The sequence below is a fragment of the Pseudoliparis swirei genome, chromosome 12 (genome assembly GCF_029220125.1).
Source record: "Pseudoliparis swirei isolate HS2019 ecotype Mariana Trench chromosome 12, NWPU_hadal_v1, whole genome shotgun sequence".
NCBI classification, from domain to species: Eukaryota; Metazoa; Chordata; class Actinopteri; order Perciformes; family Liparidae; genus Pseudoliparis; species Pseudoliparis swirei.
Window position 1 is genome coordinate 10613457 of NC_079399.1, and position 23371 is coordinate 10636827.

A 23371-nucleotide genomic window follows, 5' to 3' on the forward strand; every position below is an offset into this window, starting at 1 on the left:
CACAGGGAGACAGATGACACAAGGACTTCAAAATAAGACACAGAACAAGACAGCAACTCCATATCATGACAGTGTGTTGTGCAGCCTGACAGCAGCAGGAAGGAAGGACTTGTGGTACCTCTCCCTCAGACACCGGGGATGAATCAGCCGGTGGCTGAAGGAGCTGTGCAGAGCTGCGAGAGTGTCATGCATGGGGTGGGAGGTGTGGTTCATCAGGGACGATAGCTTTGCCATCATCCTCCCGTCCCCCACCACCTCCACAGTATCCAGAGGACACCCCAGCACGCTGCTGGAAGCAGCTCGTTCAGCCTCTTCCTGTCAGCAGCTGCCATGCTGCTGCTCCAGAAGACTGCGGTCAACTCAGCCGAGTCAACATCAGTCTATAGGTGCACAGAAATGTAAGTGTCGGCTGAGTTGACCACGGAGATCCGAGTGTCGGCTGAGTTGACCGCAGTTCAAAATAAGATGTCGACAAATCATACACTAGCATATACAGAAACAATTAACTGATAGATTTCCCAACAGTCAGAATGAATGATGCAGCTGTGTTCAAGACAGTCCTGACTTCCATTATCCTGGGAATTCAGACTATATCGTTCCCCATTGGGATTATATTCAAAAAAGTAAAATTCCTAAACTTGAAGACGGTCATTTTTTTTCATTTATTGAAATGCATTATACATTTTTCTTTCACCACTGATTGATTGAGCTGATGCAGCTGGGATCATCCATGGACCATCACCCATCAGGAACATCTCTCTCCATTGGATGAGGAATTTTTTCAATTTCAAATTAAATCTCTCATAAATTGAGAAATCTTTCTTGAAATCGTCTTTTCTCTTTTTTCATTTAGTTTGTTGAAGCAGTTTTTTCTCTTATGTTTGAAATGCTTGTCTGCATGAATCAGTGCAGTTGTGTTCAGGACAATCTTGACTTCCCAAGTCCTGGACATCAGACACAAATCTTTGGACCCAATTTGAGAAAATTCAATTAAAAGTCCCAAAAATCATAGACCGAATCATTAATTTCAATCGTAGTTGAATCTTTCATGTTTTGACTTTTTTATTCTTTTTCATGTTTTTCCCGACATGCCGGGATTTGACTGATTTGTTCAAGGACAATCACAATCTCCACTAAGGACAATTTCAATCAGATCTACGGACACAATTGGAATATTTCAAATTAAAGTCCAAAATCTTATCTTTAGAGATTCATTTCATTTCTTCTAAGTATGTTTGTCATTCTTTCATTTTGCTCAGTGCTTTCGCTTTTTTGTTTTAAAATGCCGGCATTTAGCTTGACTGATCATTGACAAAGAATGACAATCTTGACTTGAATTAATTTAATAATCAGGACCCGATTACGTTTGGACAATTTGAAAGATATTTTAGTCATGTTTAAAGAAATCGGTCATTTCTTCATGTGAAGTGCTTTCTCTATGTTTCTCCCATAATGCATTGACTGATGCAGCTGTGTTCAGGACAATCTGACTTCATTCATCCTGGGAATCAGACATATCTACACGACCCAATTTGAGATATTTCAAATTAAAGTCCAATAATTTATCTTTAAATCGTCATATTTTTGTTTTCTGAAGTGAAGTATTTTATTTCTTTCCCCACCATAGTGCTTCTTTGTGTTCAGACTTGTTCAGGACAATTGACTGATGCATTATCCTCCAAATCAGACTCCACTAACTTCATTGGGAGAAGTAATCAGAACAATGTCATTAAAATGTTGTAACATTAATTAAATTTCATGTTTATGAGAGAAATCATATCATTTTCTTTCATGTTTCTTTGAAATATTTTCTTTCATGTTAATAGTGCAATTTACTCTTCTGATGTTGCATTGTTCATGACAATCCATCACACACACACACACACATAGACATCACACACGAACCAAATAGATACACACAGACATTAACATACTCACACAGACACATCGTCACATTCACACCTATTGAAGTGCTTTATATACATTTTTCCCCATAATGCCCGGCATTGACTTCCCGGCTGAGTGCAGACTGATCCAGCTGTTCCCAGACTCCCGTAGAACTGGAATATCCTGTACAATTAAGATATTTTTTCAATATTTTCATTGGGAATCAAAATGTTTAGACAGCGGTCATTTTTCGTTTTCCCCGCTTTTTGGTCATTTCTAGTTAAAATCTGGGAAATAATTTTCAGATTATAATGCCAACATGATTTACCCTTCAACTTCCACTGATATGCATACAAACTAATACATTGTTTCACAAACACACACAGACACACACACCTTCACAAAAGTCCTACACACATCCGTACACACACACAGATTATTTCCACCCATATCACAGCAACACACACATACACAGAGACAGACACACACACTCTCACACACAGACACACACACACAGCCCATACAGCACAGCAGAGCATACACGCACACACACACACACCCCACCACACACACGCATACAGACTGACCCGTGATATTGGCGTCTTTTCATAATTATCTTTATACTTTATATTTAACTATTATATATTTAAAATACAATACTTTGAGGTCATGAGGGAATCCTCCAAAAACCACCCCAAGAAAACCCCACCAGAAAATTGTCACCTTATACGATTTAGTTAATTTGTCATTTAGTTAATTTTTTAGAAATTTTCAGTCTTTCAAAATTCAAAGAAGGCTAATTTAAAGAAGGCTATTGGGGAGTCAGGGTCAGTCTGCAGTGGTGGTGTGTGCGTGTGCTGTGTGTCGGTGTGTGTGCGTGTGTGTGTCTGTGTGTGTGTCTGTGTGTGTGTGTGTGTGTGTGTGTGAGTGTGTGTCTGGTGGTGTCTGTGTGTGTGTGTGCGTGTGGTGTGTGCGTGTGTGTGTGTGTGTGTGTGTGTGTGTGTGTAGTGTGTGTGTGTGTGTGTGTGTGTGTGTGTGTGTGGTGTTGTGTGTGTATGTCAGTGGGTGAAGAAGGTATTGGTCATTTTATTTGACGTGAAGTTAAGGTTTAATTTGTTCGGCTTATTTCCATCAAAGTGCTTTCCACTTTTTTAAAACGATAATTGCGGTACATGGTGTCTGATTACTTATAATGACCGATTACTTGGGTTGAACTATTCCCATATCAATAAATAATATTGAATTGAGGCCAGAGCCATGTCTGATTCTCAAGGTGCCGAACTGGATTGTCCCTGAAAATTGAATCGGCAAAATGATGGTAAAATGATGGATGTCTAACTCAATCGTGGCCAGCGTCGAAAGGAGCTCGTTTAGATAACTATGGAAGAATGATCGTTCTTCATGTCTGAAGAAAAGTGTCCGACAAAATTTTGGATTGGTGAATATGGGAAAATTATGGTGTTCCACACGATTCCATCAGTAAATGCTGGATTTATGGGACATGAAAGAGAAAGCTTCTCCGAAGAAAGTGGAAAAAACTATGTCTTTCTAAAGATTTGAAATGACGTTCTGGGTGGACTGGTGGTCTCATGTGGTCATGGTTGGCAGTGCAGGATGTCTGTCGGGTGTCTGATGATAAGTCTGGGCATCGGTATTAAGCGGTATCGGGAGAGCCATGCATGACATGAAAGAAAAAGATGATGTCTCATGAAATCAGTTCTTTTTAATGTTAGCATAATTTAAGATAAATCATAAACGATCTATGATGTTGTGTCACGTGAATCCGTCCGCTACTTATCAAAACCTCGCGCGCTCCCCGATCGAATGCGTTTACGTCAACATCAGGACCACGGAGATCCGAGTGTCGGCTGAGTTGACCGCAGTCCCACCACAGAGTCAACGAAGGTCTTCAGGAGTGCTCCCTGCACCCCAAAGGACCCCAGTCTCCTCAGCAGAAAGAGTCTGCTCTGTCCCCTTTTATAAAGTGCGTGTGCGTGGTCAGCCCAGTCCAGTTTGTTGTTCAGGTGAACACCCAGGTACTTATAAGATTTTACAATCTCAATGTCCAGTCCCTGGATGCTCACTGGTACCGGAGGAGTGCGTTTACCACGGCGGAAGTCCACCACCAGCTCCTTGGTCTTACTGGAGTTGATGTGGAGGCAGTTCCGCTGGCACCATTCCAAAAAGTCCTGGTTCAGTTCTCTGTATTCTCTGTCATCGTCGGCAGAGATGAGGCCGACGATTGCAGAGTCGTCGAGAGAACTTTTGCAGGTAGACGTTGCCAGAGTTGTGCTTGAAGTCTGAGGTGTAGATAGTGAAGAGGAATGGAGCCAGAACGGTGGTATCGTGACTTAGCTAGTTTTCTGACCATTAGTGAAGTTATTTATTTTCACAGCAAACGGCTTATTATTTAATTTTTTAGTTTATACAAATAAATATCAGACTGTTTTATTCTGAAGGAATATGACCGGAAATGTCCTCGGTGCCTGATTCTCTCTTTGCTGCGCTTGGTTTACACGTCGGAGGCTCTAGTAATGGACGAGGATCAGACGGAAGAGGAGGTGGGTTTCATAATTCAAATTAAGTATTACATGAAACGCTCATGTATTACCACAAACATCTCTCTTTGAAGGGTTTCCTAATAATGTTGAGTTACCTGTTTGACGATAAATGAACGTGAGAAGACGAACAGCCATGACGAGCGGCTAGCATAAACATAACCGTTTTATTTTTCACCAAACAGACTACGTTCCTCGTTGAAGAAGTGTCAAAAATCATTAAAGAGGTAAAGTAAAAAGACAAATGTATCCACCGAGTTTTGCATTGCGTCTGGCTTAAAAGCTAGTTTGTTACTTAACGCTAGTTGGTTGCTAAGGGCACTGTAACGGTTGCTAGGCACCGTCCATAACCTCACTCTCAATGGATGTCATACAACAGAATCAGTAAAACACTCTGCTACAGTTTGCAAGGCCGTGAATTTATACCTCTACTATTACAATATAATTGCAAGGCTATTATAATGTATGATTGTGTGTGTGTAGATCAATTAAAGGTGTGTGTGTGTGTGTGTGTGTGTGGGGATCAGTTGAAGTTGAAGACTTTGTTGACACTGTCTCTGCAGTCGGTAGAAGCAGCCATAGGAGTAAATACCTACCAGCACAACAGAGTAAACCACTGGACCACCAGTGTAGTGGAGCAATGCCTCAGTCAACTCAGCAAACTCGGGAAGCCTTTCAAATATATAGGTACGTGCACTGCTGCAGTGCAACGATACTATTATTATGTTTATTGCGCTATTGAGTTTGTGATAAAAGACAGTGTTTTCCCACAGTAACCTGTATCATCATGCAAAAAACTGGAGCAGGTCTGCAAACAACCAGCGCGTGCTTCTGGGACAACTCTACTGATGGTAAAATACAATGTTCATTTAATATAATGTTTCTCTTCTGTGTGCTTGTAAGCTTTTGAATGGTCAGCTTTCAGATACATGTGGCTTTTTGTCTCATACTTTAAATGTGATGTTGAGAGGATACTGAATGTATTGTGTATTGCACCCTACAGGAAGCTGTGCGGTGAGATGGGAGAACAATTCCATGTACTGTATCGTCAGTATTTTTGGGCTGGCCATCTGAACCCATGACAATGCACCTGGTGTTTGAAATTTGTAGGATGTTGAGTATTTTTTCTAAATCAGCATGTTGTTTGGTCATGCTGGCTATATTTGAATACTGTTATATTTTTGGAATAAGTGCTGACTGATTAAAACAATGCTGTGCTGTATCCATGTTGCTTTATTTACATGTGATGTGACAGTGATACATGTACAGCTTTTATCTTACTAAGCAACAATAATTGTAGGAATATCCAACATACTAGGAAACATTTATGCCAAACCATTTATCAATTGGAGACAGCAGTCCATGTAAGAAACGTAAAGACATGGCACCATCTTGATTTGAATACATGGAAAAAAAATAGTTTGGGCTGTTTTTGTCCATACCTCCAGTTTTAGAAAATGCAGAAAATTGCAAGCAATATGGGGGCAGTTAGAGAAGAAAGACCAATTGCTTAAAATGTTCAACATAAGGCAAATAAAATTGGCCTACTGTATGTGTGGGAATATGAAATATTTAACATAATTCAGTAGTCCTCTACATTCAGCTGTGTTAAATCCAAGCAATGCACCACAAGCAAAGCTACCGGACAGTCAGAAAGTTCAGTATCAAGTCGTAATTTTCTCGCAAAATAAGTTAAATTCTTAAACTAGTGCATTTACAAAGCTGATTTGAAAGAAAGTGTCTAGAGAGGTGAGACCTATTCCATCCAAGGCTCTCTGTATTAAAAAAAACATGAGGAAAAAGAAAATTTATCAACAGCCAACATGTGCCATGGCACTTTAAATCACATTTATTGGCCATACCAGTGCTGAGGAACCCAAAATGTGCATTTACGGCTGCGGCAGCATAAGCTTCCTCTACTTTCTATCACCGATATAATGCAACTCAGCTTTGGCATGCATATATCGAATATGCATTCTCATTATTCTCAGTCAGAGAACATAATGTAATGGCAGAAAGAACTCAATAGAGTGAGTGGTTCAACGCAGTGTTACAAATAACATTTCTCACACGCACACAAAATCTCAAATTAATATTCACACTTTACCCAATCAATTCCGACTCAGGTTGTGAAGAAATGTTATCAGGAAATGTGTAAAAATTGTATCATTGTACATCTGTTTGTTTCCTTTGTTTACAAGGAGATGGAAATGGCATAAACAAAGAAAAAGGATTGCCCCAACTTTCAGTAAAATACACTACATTCAGTAGACGTTGAACTTTAAAAAATATAATTATGTACACATACAGTTTATCATTTTATAATACCAATGCAATTACTCCTTATTTACACATAGACATGATAGTTTCCAACAGGGACACGACAAAGGAACAACCAGCCAATCAGAGGCCTCGTCAGTTACTGTCACTCTCATCCTGGTACTTGGCGGTTGCTTTGATAGCACGTCCGTTTCGTAAAGGCTTGTCTTCATAATCACTCCTTTATTAAAGACAAAAGGAAACATCAGCTGGTTCATGCAAGCCCACACTGAATACTACCGCAACAATTCAAATAAATGCTTACCCATATATTACTTCATCATCTGAGTCATTTAGCATGGAGAAAGCAGGATTATCCTTCAACTGGGAGTCTGGGAAATTAGACAAAACCAGTTGGGTGCATACATGACATCATCTTTATTATCTACTGAATTGATATTGTAGTGTATTACCTACCATAAAGTGAATTTTTGGAGGGGGAATACACAAATGCCAATGTATACAAGTAAAAATTGAGTAGACCATAGAATGATAAAAATTCAGCTGGTATGTTTGGAGTTAAGGAATAGGTTCTCACTATTTAAGACATCAACAAGGCATCTCACATGCTATATTTAAATGAAATAGTCCAAATGAAATGTTTTAAAAGATATAGTTTTGGTAATGCGTCGACAGTTCAGCAACAAAGTTGTCTTGGAGAGCCTTGGCACCAAACCTCAGGTAGAGGATGACCATGCTGGAGGAGAAAGAGCAACAAGATCAGCAGGACGTAGGTCATCACAGAGACACACACACAGACAACACAGACGGTTCTTTTAGGTTTCGGATTTTCCTTAAACACACCTTATAACAAGGACCACAAACGTCAGAGCTGTCAAAAACCTGAGCCGGAGATCTGGTGGTTGAAAACACAGCACATTAATGTAATCATACTGATAGCAATTGAATCAAACCCTGAGAGGTGTGCTGTGATACCAGAGTAAGGCATGTTCTTGAGTTCAGAACAAGCTCTGACGACCAGGAAAATCAGGTAGAGGATGTAGAGGGCAACTACGATCAGGAAGAAGACCTTCATGCCCTGGAGAAATAACATGAGACTTCATTAAACTACCAGTCAAATGAAGACATGAATAAAGCAATACTGTCCAAACACTCACGTCAACCACCTTTACCACAACCTGTACCAATAAACCAGACTCACCTGAAAGTTCACTATGTCCACTTTATACTGATAGGTAGGGTCTTGGAGTTCATTAACCCTGCAAATACAACAGAGAGCAGATCTGTTCAGTCCTGTTTTTATTCAGAGTGGGAATCAGGCCGGTGGAGTCAGACTTACGTTTGCCAAATGCCCAGTGTAACCGCCGACAGCCACAGAAAACCCACAATTATCAGCTTCGGCAAGTAGAACGTCAGACATTTCCTCTGCCCCTGTGGAAATGACATAAAACACATGAAATAGGATTCATAACACGCTAAAAAATGAGAGGAAACCTTCTCGGCCCACGTGTAGTACTGGACCCACCTGAACCCTGATGCCATGGTAAACACAGAGCCAGAAGAGCAGCAGCGCACACAGGAACAGAGCCTGGAAGAAAGTGTCTAACGTCCCTGGAAACCAGCTGTTCACCAGGAATGACAGCGGGAAAAATGGATCTGAACAGCAAAAGCAACAAAACACACTCAGCAACACACCCGACAGTGAAGTTGGACTTATTTCGTTGCCTGTGTACCTGTACTCTGCAATGACAATAAATTGAATCCAATCCAATCCAATTTTACGAATGTAACGTTGGCAGTTGACACATAAAATCACAACTGGTTGGCTGTGATCACAAAAAGGTGCAGCCATAGTGGTTCAAATGAGCTATAATGGGGAAGCCAGATTGTCCAGGTTGTATTTTAAGGGTGTGACTTGAGGAGAGAGAATACTGAAGCTCACCATTGTAGAGTAACAGCATAGGGAGCAGGATGGACATCCACTTCTGTTCTATGCCCCAATCCCTCATAGAGAACTTCCTCAGAGAGTGTGCAAACAGACACTGGGACAGGCAGAGAAACAAGTTGCAGTCATGCATTTGTCAAACACTGATTATCTTTTGTTTTCCGTCATGTTTTGGTCGGATTTGAATACTGCAACTTATGTGACATTAATGATGATTGAGTTAAAAAAAAGTGCTCTTACCGTCACCATAAAGGTCAGCACCACAAAGACAAATCGGAACCAGATCTCCACTTGAGAGAAGCTGGGGTTGTACATTTTCCACTGAGGAGGAATTTTAAATTATCGTTTAAAAAATAAGAAGAAAAAGGCAAAAGAAACCAAAATAGTAAAATGGCTATGCTAACATGTGAGCCCAAGCGATTCGGAAATAATACTTAAATACATCCAATGTAGCATCACAGGGACAATATTAGCGCTGCAGTACTAGCAGTGCGTGTCCCTTTGTCGAAGATTAATTAAACACACTCCACGTCGGGGATCGGCTCTACGATCGGCGTCGGAAAGAAAGCGTTTAGTCGCGTGCAGCGTTGGTCACGTACCACAAACTTGACCTTGATTTCATATGTGATGTTTTCAAGGCCGTTGAAGCGGACCATGACCTGGTACTGGGTGTAGTTCAGATAGCCAAGATGGAGCACAATGATCTCATCACATTTCTGGAAGGAGACAAGAAACGCACTGTTAGCTCAGTCAACAATCCAACTGTACTGTGCATGAATAAACTCTAAGAAACAAAAAACAAATGACTTCAAACACTACACTGCTGTGCTGGTTGCTGCTGCCTGACTCAATGATTCATGACAATCCGGCCCACTGTGAGAGAGGAAGGTGTTCGCTGATTGACACTTACGGCCCCGCAGTGTAGCGTCCGGGATTTCTGGTGCACATTGTTGATGTGCATCACACTGGCGTCCTGCGTCACTCCTTTCAGCTCAACATTGATCTCAAAAGGCTGCTGGAAGTCTCCCACTGAGAACAGACAGCATTAAAAACATGTCGGCATTAACCAAAACCAAAATAATGAAAGAGAAAGCTATTTCTCTCATTCAAGTGTCATGATAAACAGTTGTCATCTGTCGCTCATCCGGTGGTCTTACTGTTGCTGTTTTCCACCTGCATCACGCAGGTGAGCCACAGCTGCTGGTTGTAGGTGGTGAGGGGAGGAGACACGAGATTGAAGGGCCCAGTCTGAAAACATACAATGAATTAAATCGTTCATTTACCAATCATTAAAGGGATACTTCTCATGAGGTCACTGAAACACACGAGATGTTATTAGAGTAGGAAAACATTTAGCTTGGGTCATAACTCAAAACCCAAAGATTTTCTCTGAAGACAAAATTATGAATTACATTAGGAGAGGAGGGTTAAGGGTTGTAATCTCATGATCAACAACAATGTGATATGAACACAATTAAAACATTGCAAAATAAATTTGATTAAACATCTGTGTGTCTACAATGTATTGACAATCCTCTTGAACATGTAAAACATGTTTTTATCAGTTGTGTACTAATGGCTTCAGCTTTATAGATTTTATTATCTAAAAATGACATGAGATGAATCAACATGCAAATGGTGTTTGCACACGCACACGCACGGCAGGCAAACAAAAGGCTGAAGTGCCAGCAGGCAGAGCACGACAGTAAAAATGTCTTTAGTTGGGCTACAGAAAGGACACGTGTGTCGCTCACAGTAGCTCAAGTACAGTGAACAACCTGTTCAAAGCAAGCACAACCAAAAACATGTACTTTGCGGTCGTATTCTGCAAATATCTCACCGATCCATCATCATGAATGAAACACCCTGACATTCATAGCCAACATGACCGTGTCCTGCTCGCTGCCACGTTAACGTGCACCCTTCAAACGTACCTTGACTGAGAGGTTTTTGAGAAGTAACTGTTCTCCACTGTGCTCTTGCTCAGCAATAATCTTTGGACCTTCAGAAATTAAGAAGACATCATGAAAACATGTTTAACAAGCTGAACCTCTGGACTACCCAGAAAGGTGAAAGTGGAGTAGTGGTGAAAGTAAAACCAGTTGTCATTCTGTAAGGACTTATCAGAGATAACAGGAGGTGATGACCCAACACACAGCATGTTGCAAACTTGTGAAATGTTCATCGACTATACCCGCAATCCCGATGAAGATCGTGAGGCCAAAGCAGATCAGGAAGAACACGAAGACCAAGACAAAATGTCTCTTGGACAAGGTGTAGAGCCGCATGGGTGCCAGTCTGTCAGCGGGAGGGACACACACACAGTCAGTGGGTCAGTTGCGGTATGTCAACACTAGCTTCCATGCGACTTGAAGGAGTAACAGATGGGACACAGCTTCAGGATTCTCACACACACGCGCACACATTTAAACATCGGCGACACGTGTCCGGAGAAGCCGCTCAACGCATCGTGCACTTACAGCTCCATCTCCGCGCGCAGTGTCGGTTGCCGAGAAAAGAACTGGTACAAAAAATGTTGCCGTGAATCCACATCCGTGTATCAACATCAGCCTGCGACAACCGGAGTGCAACGTCATCGAATGGGAGGGGCCGTGGTCACGTGACCCCAGGAGAAGGGCTTCCCTCCTCCTTTATTAGATACCGCTGCTCGTTTGTACAACGTAACTCATTTTCAGCATCTTTGGTCATGTTTCAGTGTTAGTAGGTTAACGTTTCATTTTCATTATATTTGTGGTGACGACTTTTTTATGTTTCGTGTTCGGTTTAAAGTCCTGAAGGCAACGGGCGAACACGTCCTCTTCGTGGTTTACGTGTGTATTGCGTCACGTGCGTAACATGACTGCGTTATACGTCACGGTTGACTTTTCATTTCTAATGAGATGAAAATTAATTAACTTCTTAAAATGTGAACACATTATAAATGAGGCATATGGGGATTTATCTCCGCATATCGTTACTTTCCCTTCCGCATGACAACAACTGTTATCCCGCTATCTCGTTAAAAATGATCTAACAAATTCAGTATATTCTGAGAATGTATGTAAAATACAAATTACTTTACTCCATTTCCTCTGATTTGTTATTGGTCTATTGTAGGACTGCTCTATCCCTTAGTCTGGCATCATCATAGTCATATAAAGAGACAGCATGCACTACATATATACATGTATATATATATATATATATATACATATATATATGTATATGTATATATAATTTTTTATACAATACATATATACATACATACTCTTGTATTGTAGTGCATGCTGTCGCTTTATATAGTCGATGATGCTAGATTAAGGTATATATATATGTATAGGTATATGTGTATATACGTATACATATATATATATATACACTGCATATAAATGCAATGATAATATCTGTGTCCTTGTATTGTATTGTATATATTGTTGTTGTATTTGTGTTTGTTACTATATGGACTCATAGGTCTGAAATAAAAGATATTTATATATGTATATATATAATATATATGTTTATATATATTTATATATATATATATGTTTATATACATATAAGTATATATACATATACATACATATATACATAAACATATATATATAAATATATGTAAAAACATATATATATACGTATATATACATATATACATCTACATCCATATATATACATATACATACATACACACATATATATATAGATATATATATATCATCATCATGAAATGAGCGGCGCATCTTCTATGTATGAAACGCAGTGTGTCTGCCATTGTGTTGGCAGACAGGAGACCCACCTGTAAAAGCGATTATCGCGGTAGGGTGTCAGGTCCTCCTTCAGCTCATTGTAGGCCTCCTGTATCTTCCTGCAGAAGTATTTCAGCTCGGTGTACACAGGGTTCTCCGAGCCGGACGAGTAGTCGGTGTCCATTATTACACCGAGCCGTCGGGCGGCAGAAAATGGCGATGGGGAAACAAACCCGCAGCCTATAGAGAACAGCACAATGCTCAGTCTGTGTTGTCACGTCGGTTCATTAAAAATGCAGCCGAAGCTGTTTTGTTTGTGTTGCCACAAAGAAAGAAAAAAAAGCTGGAGCAAAAAACCCCGAAGAGGTGGCAGAAGCACATAGAAAACACACGGGAGGAGAGTCACGTGATCAGAGTTCAGCACCACGGACAGAGAAAGAGAGCTGCCTCTCATGCCAGTCAGTATCATGGTGTGTATTTTATTCAACCTATCAATGACTACCTTTGCATACTCAAAATATTATCACATATACAGCATTTTTCTTCATACATAATCTCAAATTAGAGTCTAGTTGGGGTGTGGAGCTCTTATACCACATTTCTCTTTGGAAATGAGTTTCCAAGTCTGTGTATGTGTTTCCTGTCAATATGGGCAATGTAAAGTAACATTTGTAAAACCCTAAGACTCCTTCACACAAGTATAAACATACAATATGAATTAATGCATTATAAAATCGTAAGTCAGACACATCCACTTACTTGCACTGTCACCACTTCCGTTATGCACTAATAGCCCAATTCACTGTCACTGTTGTCAGGGGCGTCGTTATGCCTATTTTAGGGAGGCTTCAGCACCCCCAAATATTTTTTTTAATTAAAAAAAAATGTTTATTTTTTATTTGTATTTAATTAAATTAAACTATTGTTTCTCAAATGGGCAAATTATTCATAACTAACATGCTACATATGTGTGTGCATTCTGGTTTGTATGTTTTAAATAACAATCCAATGGCCTATCATCATCATACTGTAATACTTAACAATATAATCCACGGACACTAGGACCTTGGGAAGACTGCTGCGCTGGCTTTCTCACTCTGCCAAGTAAAGTGTCTCATCAAAAACAAAGAGGATTTAAAAAAAAGGAAGTTGGTTCATGAATGACTTTAACCATATTATATATAATGACAATGTATATTGGTTATTACTATCATAACTATTATTGTAAGGCCCAATCACTGACTTTGTTAGAACGGAGGACCTAATGTTCTTAAAATGTTTATTGTTATTATATAGATTTGTGGTCAGAACAATCAAATGACCGTAGTTCAAACAACGTGGATGTGGTGTGGCGACAAAAAAAAGTCACCAGCACCCAGCATGCAGCTTGATCATGTAGGGATGCCAGTCGTAAAACTCGTTGACTACGAGCGAAGGGACTTCAGCATCGTCATCGAGTGAATCAGGAAAGCTGATGGTTTTCAAGAGCTGAGCGACGCCGATTGGCTTTGTGATTTTTCTTTACTTTTTAGTTATTGGCTTGTTGACTTGTAATTGATATTGGTTCACTCAAACACTATCCTTCTTATACTGGCCCGGCCCATCTATCACATTTTTAAAAGTCATTGTGGCCCCTGAGCCAAAAAGTTTGCCCACCCCTGCTCTAAACTCTACCGGAAGTCGGCCATTTAGATTGTTATGATTTCTCCGGTCAGGCTTTAGTCTAATGATCTCATCCTAGGAGTTGTGGATTATAATAAGAGTGGCTATACCTGCAAATATTTATTTTTTTATAGTCCGGGAAGCTCTGGTTTATCCTACTAGTTAGTTTAGATGTTAGGAAATGATGTTATGTTCTGTTCCACGCCACCGGAAATAAATATCTATTTTTGGTCAGCAAAGGTCAGTTAACATTTTGCCAGAGCGCCTTCAGGAGGCCTCTGAAACCCGGCTGTAGAATACTGGATTTTAAACTGTTTTCTAATCGAGTGCATTCTTCTTTTTTTAAACTTGTTCCCTGTCAAAGAGCACCTTCATTACTCTTGTTTGTTCTTCTTGTTTGTTCTTCCAGACCTTTTATTTTTTGATGGCGTACTATTTGCCGTTTGACGCCAGAGAGACACCTTGTGTAAACTCTATCCCCGTCAAACAGCTAGCTGGATTTGAACAATTCCATCTCTCAATTCAACAATAATGGATCCATCTAGGAAACAAGACAGCATTTTTTTCGGAAAACAATGACATTTTATTCAAAAGATGCGTGACATATACAATTATAAAATAATTTACATGGCATGCCTTACTATCCATTCACTAGAAACGTTCAGTCACCAAATCAGACTCAAGTGTTTTTGTCATTTAAGTCTACATCTACAAATACAAAGCACATACCTTTTCTAAGGAAAAGCCAAATCCTACATTATCTACAACCGGCCATCTCATGAAATCAGTTTGAAGTGAATCCTTAACTTAAGCCCAGAGGCAATTCTTAACATGAACTCAGTGGTTTACACTTGTGAACTTGTGTGAACGATGTTTGTGTAGGTGTGTGTGTATGTGTAAGAAGCCATGATCACACACATTTAAAGATAATAGATTTAACACTGATGGGATTGGTAGACTGCACAGTTGAATACAGACGCACCTTGACTTGACAGTTACTCTCTACATAACTAGTCTACCAACTACACGAAACTGGGCACTTACTCACTCATCTTTCCCATCCAATGCAACTTCACAAAACACAGTAACCCCCCCTGACCCAACCCCATCTTCCCATCACACAATTTGGGCTACACAAATTTTATAAACACAAAGAAATGTTCAGAAAACTCCACAATATACAGTATATATAGATACTATATCTCCTTCAGGAAATAATCTCATAAATAAAATGTACAGAACTAAACGAATGGTATCAAACTGGTCAAAATTGATGACAAAGGACTTTTTCCCCAAAAGAAAATATTGCACAACTAACACAAAAAGATGGATATTTTCTTTATGACATGCATGATCATGTTCTCTTCCTTTTTTTTAGGGTCATAAGAGCCTTTTTTAAATTATTGTTTCAATTTGCATCTCTACAACGCCCCTCTGACAGACATGCATTTGGTTGCGATACAGAAAGATCACACAAAAAAGTTAAATAATCTCATCAATTTTGTGACCAATACCGAGCAGGTCCAAAGTGATGGCTTTTCTTTATATGAAGAATTAGGTTACACTTCCCTCTAGGCCCATTTGTTTCAACTATACATTTTAGCAAATGCATATTTTGGCACAAAGGTTAGAGGTGACCCTCGTCACACACCTGCCTAATATAACTGCCCTTTTTTAGATGCGTTTTACTATCATCTTATACAGATAAAACCTATTTATATATATTTGCAATGTGCCTAATGATTTACTCTTCGTCCCATCAGCTCTGTGTCCTTAGTTCAACACAAATAAAAGCTTGTCTGCCTGAAAAAAAAAAACAATACCAAAAAAAACAGCTTTTCAGATTTCAGTGTCAGCTTATTAAATGAACAGATTTCAATAGCTTCATCCCTCATTGGAGTTCTGATTTCATAGATTCAGCGACGATGATTTCAGCTCAACTGTTAACTTTTTTTCATGGTTGTCGCTGTCGAGTTAAACAGTTCTACAGCGTCGCTCCACACCTACAATTACACTTAAAACACAGTGAAAACAGGTGTAAACAGACATCTGTCAAAGTCACCCAAGTCTCTTTACAACATTTACATATGACTGATATGTATTTACATGACTTCTGAAAAGTGTATGAAATGGCATAGGTGAAATATACAAAAATATTTCCTGTACCTTGCTTATACGTTTAGTGTGGTCTTAAGGAGCAGGGGCCCCTCGCCCCAACTACACACTCACTTCACAGAAGTGACAGCAGGTGACAAATCCCTTCATGCCAGAGGTTGAGTTGTTCCATCCAGGCCTTGGCGACTTCTTTTGCGCCTGTGTCACCGCATGTAGATATTTCACTAAGTGCAGGACATATCAGTCAAAGCTATTCAGTACACCGCTTCCACCTAAATCACCCCAGACTACACGGCGATATTCAAATTCAGCCACCAGTTCTCCCAAATAAAGCAGGTAAGTTGAAAATGTTGACTTGGTGTGAGATTCTGTATCACAATGACAATAATGTTAAAATTCATATCTGAATAGATAAGGAAACAAAATGTACATATAAATTAATCCATGTAGCAGAGTAACACTTCTTCCTTCAAAGTCCCAGGAAAATATATGGAAAAGACTGCAGTTCAACGTATCTATATTTACTACTCGACCTCCCCAAGTTTTGAACAGTGACACACCTTTTACGACAGTGAAACGTGTGACCTCTTAGTAGTGCTCCTAAATGATGCATATATCTAAGCCTCAATTCCAACCAACATGGACTGAGACAGTAACAAAAGGAATGGCAGAGAGCAAAATCAAAAAGACCCTCCTACCCTCCACTACGTTTAGTCATTTAATAAAATCCTAAAAGCAAAAGCAGTATAATAAAGTGGTAACTGTTTCACTGAAGTTTGTACAGCAATGGATTTCAGTGCCCAGTAGTACCTGTGCGCTCTAGGGAAAACACAACGTGGATCTCCAGAGTGTGGTTTTCAAGTATTACTGCTGCTGCTTCTTCTTTTGAAAACTGCACCTCGACAATTCTTCTCAGTTAACCCATCGGTTATCTTGTCTATAAGCTTCTTCTAGCTAAAGCAGCATTTATTTGCATGTTGATTACCAAAGCTCAGCTCTTTGGCCCTACATGCATTGCAAGGTGCCCCTGACTGCCCAACAGAGCATATCTGAGGGCCTCCTTAGCCAATGCAGCCAATGCTTTGGGCGGCTTTAGCTCAGTGGGGTAAGAGGGCCGTCCTGCAACCGCAGGGTTGTGGGTTCGATCCCCGCTCTCCCCATGAGTTGCAAGTCGAAGTGTCCTTGAGCAAGGCACTGAACCCCCAGTTGCTTCCCGGGCGCTTCACCGCAGCCCACTGCTCCTTAATAACTAAGGATGGGTTAAATGCAGAGAACTAATTTCCCCTTGGGGATTAATAAAAGTGTATATTCTTATTCTTATTGCACCATCTCTAGTGGCAGCATTGTGTAGTGCAGCATGAGCGTGTCTCTCTCTCTCTCTCCCTCTCTCTCTATGACCAGGGCTGATTTAAGTCTCTCCAAAATCAAAGTTTGTTAATCTCAAATGAAACAACTGTGTCCCTTCAACTGATTGTGTTTAAATCCCAGATATAACTCGGGGTAAAAAGGGAGGGGATATCTTATTTGAGGCGTTGAGTAACATTGGCTAAAGCCACTGCAAATGCCTGCACAGCAGAGAAGGGATACTGAAAGTCCAGAATGTAGGCGTTGCCATCAATCCGGCCGAACTGCATCACCTGTGTAGAAAAACAAATAATGTTCATACGGAAGCGTAGCCGCTACTTTCATCAACATCAAATCCGTGTGCTCACAGTATTTCACTTCAATACTCGTATTGGTCACTTCAGTAAACGGATTACATGCAGCGGAAGCTATTTCGTGAACCAGAGCTCTCTCACCTGTCTGCCCTCCAGTTCGATTTGAAAGTTCTTGGCGGACTCCTGTGTGACGCGCCCACCAAAGTCCAGCTGGTAGACCTGCGTGGCTTCATTCCACAGTGGCTGCTTGTTGGCCATGACGTACACAAAGCCCTGGCTGCCCAGCCCTCGGTCCTCCTTCTCGTTGGCTTTCCGACACTTGATCTCGTCCAGTTCGCTGGCGGCCCTCAAGTTCCTCTTACTCTTCCAGCCCTTCTTACCACTCTGGCACTGATTGAGCAGCTCGTCTCCGCTGATGAACAGCTCGGGCTCACTTTCTGAACTGTCTTGGAACTCACTGTTGGCAGTGGACTTATTCAGCTTCTTAGTCTTCAACTGCTGCTCTTTCTGTCCCTTAATCTTCTTCTTGTCCCTTCCTCCCAGCCGCGGACTCGAGATGAGAGAGTTGAAATCACCTAAAGCTCGGCCCTCCTTTTTCAACTTGCTCCCTTCAGCCAGAGGCGGCACATTAGCCTCCTCGGCGCGCCCGTCGACTCGCTTGCGGTTCTTCTTGCTGAACTTCTCAGATCGCTGTGGGACAGGGCTCTCGGTCAAGGACAGCACCTCCTGAAAACCTTCCCCAGCCTCGGCCATGGCATCTTGTAAACCTCCATGGCTCTGCAGCTCTGCGGGTGGTGGAGGAGGCGGCGGCGAGACAACCTTTTTGTCTACTACCATGTGGGAGGCTTTGGGTGGGAGTGGCACTGCAGGACTGGGCATAGGCGGGCAAGAATTATACGTACCCCAAGGAGTGTGAAGGGAAATGGGGGGAATGGGGAGCCCGGAACAAGCACTTCCTCCTGGATACATGGGTGGGAGAGTGCAACAGGATAAGTTTGCGAGGTTCGCGGAGTAACCAGGAGGCAATACAAGGGTGGCATCCTGTTGGGTGAAGGGTACAGGTGCCACCATCTCCTTTGGGGAGGAGCAGGGGCGTGGTGAACCTGGCATGGGCTGCAGCTGGGCTCCAGAAAAGGAAGTGGTTGGAGGGTACTGGAGAGAGATTTGGTAGCCTGCAGCTGCTGCAGCGGCTTGAAATGATGCAGCACTTGGGCTGGTGGGAGACTTTGGAGAAAGAACAAAAGGCAGCCTGGACACATCCAAGTGCTGAGCTGGGCTAAGAATAAGTGGGGGTGGTTTGTGGGGCCCGGGGGGTCCATTGGAATTCAGTGCTGCTGTCCGTTCCTGAGGAACCCACACCTCCTCAGTGGCAGCTGGGTCCCACTGATAGGGAGGTGGGCGTTTGACAACCAGTCCTGGTGCATCACTTCCCCCTAGCGCCAGATTCCTCAGTGACTGGTTCAGGATTTCATCCTCAGTAAATGCTGAATTAACATACTCAACCCTGTCTCTGGTACTTCCTCCTCCTCCTCCTGCTGAAGAACCAGATCCTTCAAGAGAGCTCAGCAGGCTGTAAGAGGACTGAGAGGCGAGAGGAGTTGTGCTGTTGGAGTGAACAATAACTGTGCTGTGTGGTGCCCCATTCCCTGGAGGGAAATCCTGTCTGATAATAGTGCCCCCTGCTATTCCGTTAGTGCTCCCTGCTGCAGTGCTTCCAACACTAGAGCCACTGCTACACTGACTGCAGGTGTATAAGGCCGTTGGCACCCTCTGCTGGAACGAGGCTGCTAGTGCACTATTGTTTTTAGCCTTAGGAGGCAATGGTCTGGGCGGCTCCAGCATCTGGGAAACTTTGAGAGCGGCCTCTCGGCTGTTCCTCCTGAGAGTGGCGTGGATCAGACTGCTGTCAAGCCTCTGTCCGGGGTTCCTGCCGACAGCACTGTTCTGATTGGCTGGGTCAGGGTATGGGGGCGGGTCTCCACTGGGTATGGAATAGCGAGGTGCAGTGAGTCTGTTGAGTGTTGCAGAAGTGTAGGGCAGCTGGATCTTCTTGTCAGCTGAGGAGGATGATGACGAGGAGGTGACCCTGAGAGTGGCAGAGCTGCCAGGTCCCTGGAGGGTGTAGACATTCTGATTGCAGACAAGGCGCGTTCGAGGACGACATACTTCCTCCACATTCCCACTGCTGTCAAATGTTGTTATCCTCTCGTAGCCCAGTGGTGTGGGGTACTGCGCTTGTTGCTGACCTGAAAGATAAAGTGATAGCTCTCCCTTCTTCAGACAAAGGTCACCAGGGGGAGGAGTCCCGCTGGTGCTCCCTCCCGTTCCAGATGCAGGATTGGAGGCTGCAGCGGAGGCTGATGCAGCGGAGGCTGATGCAGCAGCGGCGGCGGCAGCAGCCATAGCAGCAGCCACTGTCCCGGGGTAAGGGGGTGGAGGGTTCATCTTGCTGAGCTCCAGAGGGGCGCTGAACACCACCGTATCCCCCTCAGCCAGCTGTGGAATTGACCGGGTGGTTTTGATTTTCAATAGATGCTCGTGTTCACCCCCCACTGCTCTCTCAACCACCAACTCCACAGGTGGATGAGAGATTTGTATCTGCAGTGCCCCCTGCTGGAGCTGGTGCACAGCTGCACCCGACGGCTGTCCTGATGACAAGGAAACGGGGATTTGAATCTGAAACTGCTGCTGAAACTGATGGTGGTGCTGCTGCTGCATCTGATGCTGCTGCTGCTGCGTTTGCTGCTGCTGCTGCTGTATTTGTTGTTGCAGTTGCTGCTGAATGTGTTGATGTTGCTGTTGTAGTTGCTGCTGTTGCTGCATGTGCTGCTGGAGCTGGTGCTGATGCTGCTGCTGCATGTGTTGGAGCTGCTGCTGGATGTGCTGCTGCTGGAGCTGCTGCTGCTGTTGCAAGTGTTGGTGCTGGAGGATCTGCTGCTGGAGTTGCTGTTGCTGCTGATGGTGCTGGTGCTGAATGTGTTGTAGTTGGTGGTGGTGCTGATGGTGTTGATGCTGCTGTTGATGCTGCTGTTGGTGTTGTTGATGCTGCTGTTGTTGTTGGTGCTGCTGATGGTGGCTTGGTTGTTGGTGCTGCTGTTGTTGTGAAGGATGATGGGAAGGTGGGGGCCCCACCATTAGGCGATTCATCTCTAGTCCCCCGAAGATGACCTGACCAGGACTGGAGTACCTGGTGGGAACTGTGTACTGGGCTGTCAGGCTTTGGTCTGACCCCCCAGCAGCGGCCCCAGCAGGGGTTGCTGTGGGATTAGTTAGCACATCCAGCTGAACATTTTGATTGGCGAGGAGTGACTGGACTAGACCAAGGCTTTGGGCGGGGGACATGGCCTGGGCGGGACTATGGATGGGGGCAATAGGTATGTTGACAGTGCAGGGCGGGTTGTCATCGGTGCCACCAGCAGGGCCTGTGACAGGCAGGTCGTCTTCATCCTCACTGAAGACATTGGGGCTGAAGACCGGCAGATTGATGTAGTCCATGGAGACTTTACGCACTTCTGGCAGGTAGATGGTCATCTGCCTGGGCTGTAGATGAAGGAGGCTCGTCTTATAGATGACTGAGGGGAGAGAGACAGAGTATGAATAATACAAATAAAAGGTCATTCAGAAATGTGACTAATTAAAATGACTTATGAGATCTATTTATTAATTCAAGCTAAATGCGGAAGTTGATTGGTTACCTGCACCAAGATTAGTTGGCAAGAATGTGGAGAGTCCCACAATCTTGAACTTTGTTCCCCAAATATTGGATGTGACCTGAGCGAGGTAATTTTGCTGCAAGACAAGAAAAAGACAAAGATAAATCATTCAAAGTAATCTGCAGAAAAAATATATTTCTAATCGTGAAATGTGAGCTTATCATCAAATAAAACACTGCCGCCATGCCTGGACACAAACAACTTAGTCCAGCTGATCGGCCTCAGGGGATTCCCAACCAACCAATGCAGCCAAGTGTGTTTGATGTTATTATTATTAAGCACCATAGATCCAGGAGAACATACTAAATAATATGAGCATTACCTGAGTGATGTCATCTAGAGGAAATTCCCTCCGTGTTAGACTGGGTGATCCAATTGAGGGTTTCCTTATAGGTAACCGTGGTGACCTGGATATCTCTTGAGTAGTGCGGGATAGTTTGGGCGATTTTCTGGGATCAATGTTGATCCTGTTGGTAAAGGGACAAACTAAGTCTCTACAGAGAAGGTAGCAAATACAAAAAGAAGGTTTAGGCATGCAGTGAACCAATAAACAAGTGTAGAACATTCCATGACACATTTATATTATGGGTTAATAATATAGGATGGAAGTTTAAGAGTTAAAAAATGTATGTGAAGCCACACTGATTTACTAAATTCAAAGTAAATTCTAGTAGTGCATTTAGCAGAAATATGAAATCAAAGTGAACACACTTTCTTTAAAAGGTTAATTGTTGTGTTTTCCTGCTGTTGGAAGATAGCGCAACACTAATCCAAGACATCTGAATGCATCCTTTGGTTCTCTGTTGTCAGAAGCATCTAAACAAACACTGAATAACTGGATATCATCTGGGAAATTCAATGTTTTCAAAGAATTGAAATAAAAATGCCACAATAGTTTCTTAATTCTAACTAAATATTATATCGACTTGTATGCATTATTGTGTGGAGCCAACTAAATAACCTTGGCTGCTATGTTTCATATAAAAAAAGGAAATCTAGTTAAAGATGGAATGCTACAGTACACAGGTCAGGTGTCTGCTTACCTGGGCAGTTTGGGAGATTTGCTACCTCTGGATATCTTTGGAGATTTCTTGCCAACCCAGTCGTCACTCAGCTCAATGTCACTGGAGTCTGAGCAGTTACAGCTGTCAATCATGGCCGATATCAGATTGTTGCCGTACATCTCATCTGAGGAGAGAAAGCAAGACGGCAGGAAAGATGGTCAGTTTTGAGAAAATCATCATCATTTGTTCTAATTTACAACCATACAGCAACCGCGATGCTAAAAATCATACTTTGATTCTGGCTAAAATGTTCATAATATTGCCGTTTCAAAGGATACTATCCCATGGAATAAATCAGGGAGCAAAGACAGAAGTACAAATATGAGATGCAAATTGACTTATTTTTATATTACAATAAAGTTTATCTGCAAAAATGTTTAACAATTTCTGCAGATAAAGATTGAAACCCATTCAGTCCAAACCCTATTTTCAGTACTCTCAATTCTTCTTTTTCCTTATTCATATAGTCTGAACCACCAATGCACCAGTTTAGGTCAAGCCCTTTTTTTTGGATGGGTATGAAGTGTGAATGGGCTGGAACCATTTCATGGCTGGCTTCATTTATCACCGTGTGGGCAGGGTGCGGGCTGATTTATGAGAAACCCGGGGGCCATCAGAGCTCCCATTAAGCAGCTTTTAATTAACACGGGCCCAGTCTGCCCTATGCGACTAAATCACACTCACTCTGAGTGCCAACTCAAGAAACTCAAATAACTGGAAAAGTACTGGAGCAGGAAAACGTGTCC

At 42.3% G+C, this 23371-nt stretch overlaps 3 protein-coding genes across 8 annotated transcripts in view; 1 reads left to right on the forward strand and 2 right to left on the reverse strand.

Moving 5' to 3' along the window:
• Positions 1-4330: 4330 nt before the first annotated feature.
• Positions 4331-5667, forward strand: dynlt1b (dynein light chain Tctex-type 1b). Its single transcript, XM_056428761.1, has 5 exons — positions 4331-4448; positions 4631-4672; positions 5009-5132; positions 5219-5296; positions 5449-5667. The coding sequence occupies exons 1-5, from the start codon at positions 4422-4424 to the stop codon at positions 5517-5519; spliced, it is 342 nt and encodes a 113-aa protein (XP_056284736.1). The 5' UTR covers positions 4331-4421; the 3' UTR covers positions 5520-5667.
• tmem181 (transmembrane protein 181) lies at positions 5661-12711 on the reverse strand. Of its 2 annotated transcripts, none has more exons than XM_056428749.1 (17): positions 12464-12711; positions 10865-10968; positions 10605-10672; positions 9828-9918; positions 9581-9699; positions 9270-9386; positions 8911-8991; positions 8668-8767; positions 8251-8381; positions 8065-8156; positions 7927-7984; positions 7701-7803; positions 7569-7620; positions 7379-7461; positions 7182-7271; positions 7030-7096; positions 5661-6945 (listed from the first exon to the last, which is right to left on the reverse strand). In XM_056428749.1, the coding sequence occupies exons 1-17, from the start codon at positions 12595-12597 to the stop codon at positions 6861-6863; spliced, it is 1575 nt and encodes a 524-aa protein (XP_056284724.1). In that variant the 5' UTR covers positions 12598-12711; the 3' UTR covers positions 5661-6860. The 2 variants fall into 2 exon arrangements, with proteins under 2 accessions (XP_056284724.1, XP_056284723.1); XM_056428748.1 differs by lacking the exon at positions 12464-12711 and adding an exon at positions 11151-11241.
• Positions 12712-14634: 1923 nt separating this feature from the next.
• tulp4a (TUB like protein 4a) overlaps positions 14635-23371 on the reverse strand; it is a 34859-nt gene continuing 26122 nt past the window's right edge. For 4 of the 5 annotated variants that reach the window (XM_056428730.1, XM_056428731.1, XM_056428733.1 and 1 more), the window contains 5 exons: positions 22605-22749; positions 21884-22055; positions 21544-21637; positions 17990-21420; positions 14635-17827 (listed from right to left, as the gene is read on the reverse strand). In XM_056428730.1, the coding sequence (XP_056284705.1) occupies positions 17711-17827; positions 17990-21420; positions 21544-21637; positions 21884-22055; positions 22605-22749 (3959 nt within the window). In that variant the 3' untranslated portion in view covers positions 14635-17710. The remainder of the gene's footprint in view (positions 17828-17989; positions 21421-21543; positions 21638-21883; positions 22056-22604; positions 22750-23371) is intronic. The other variant, XM_056428732.1, reaches the window with a different exon arrangement.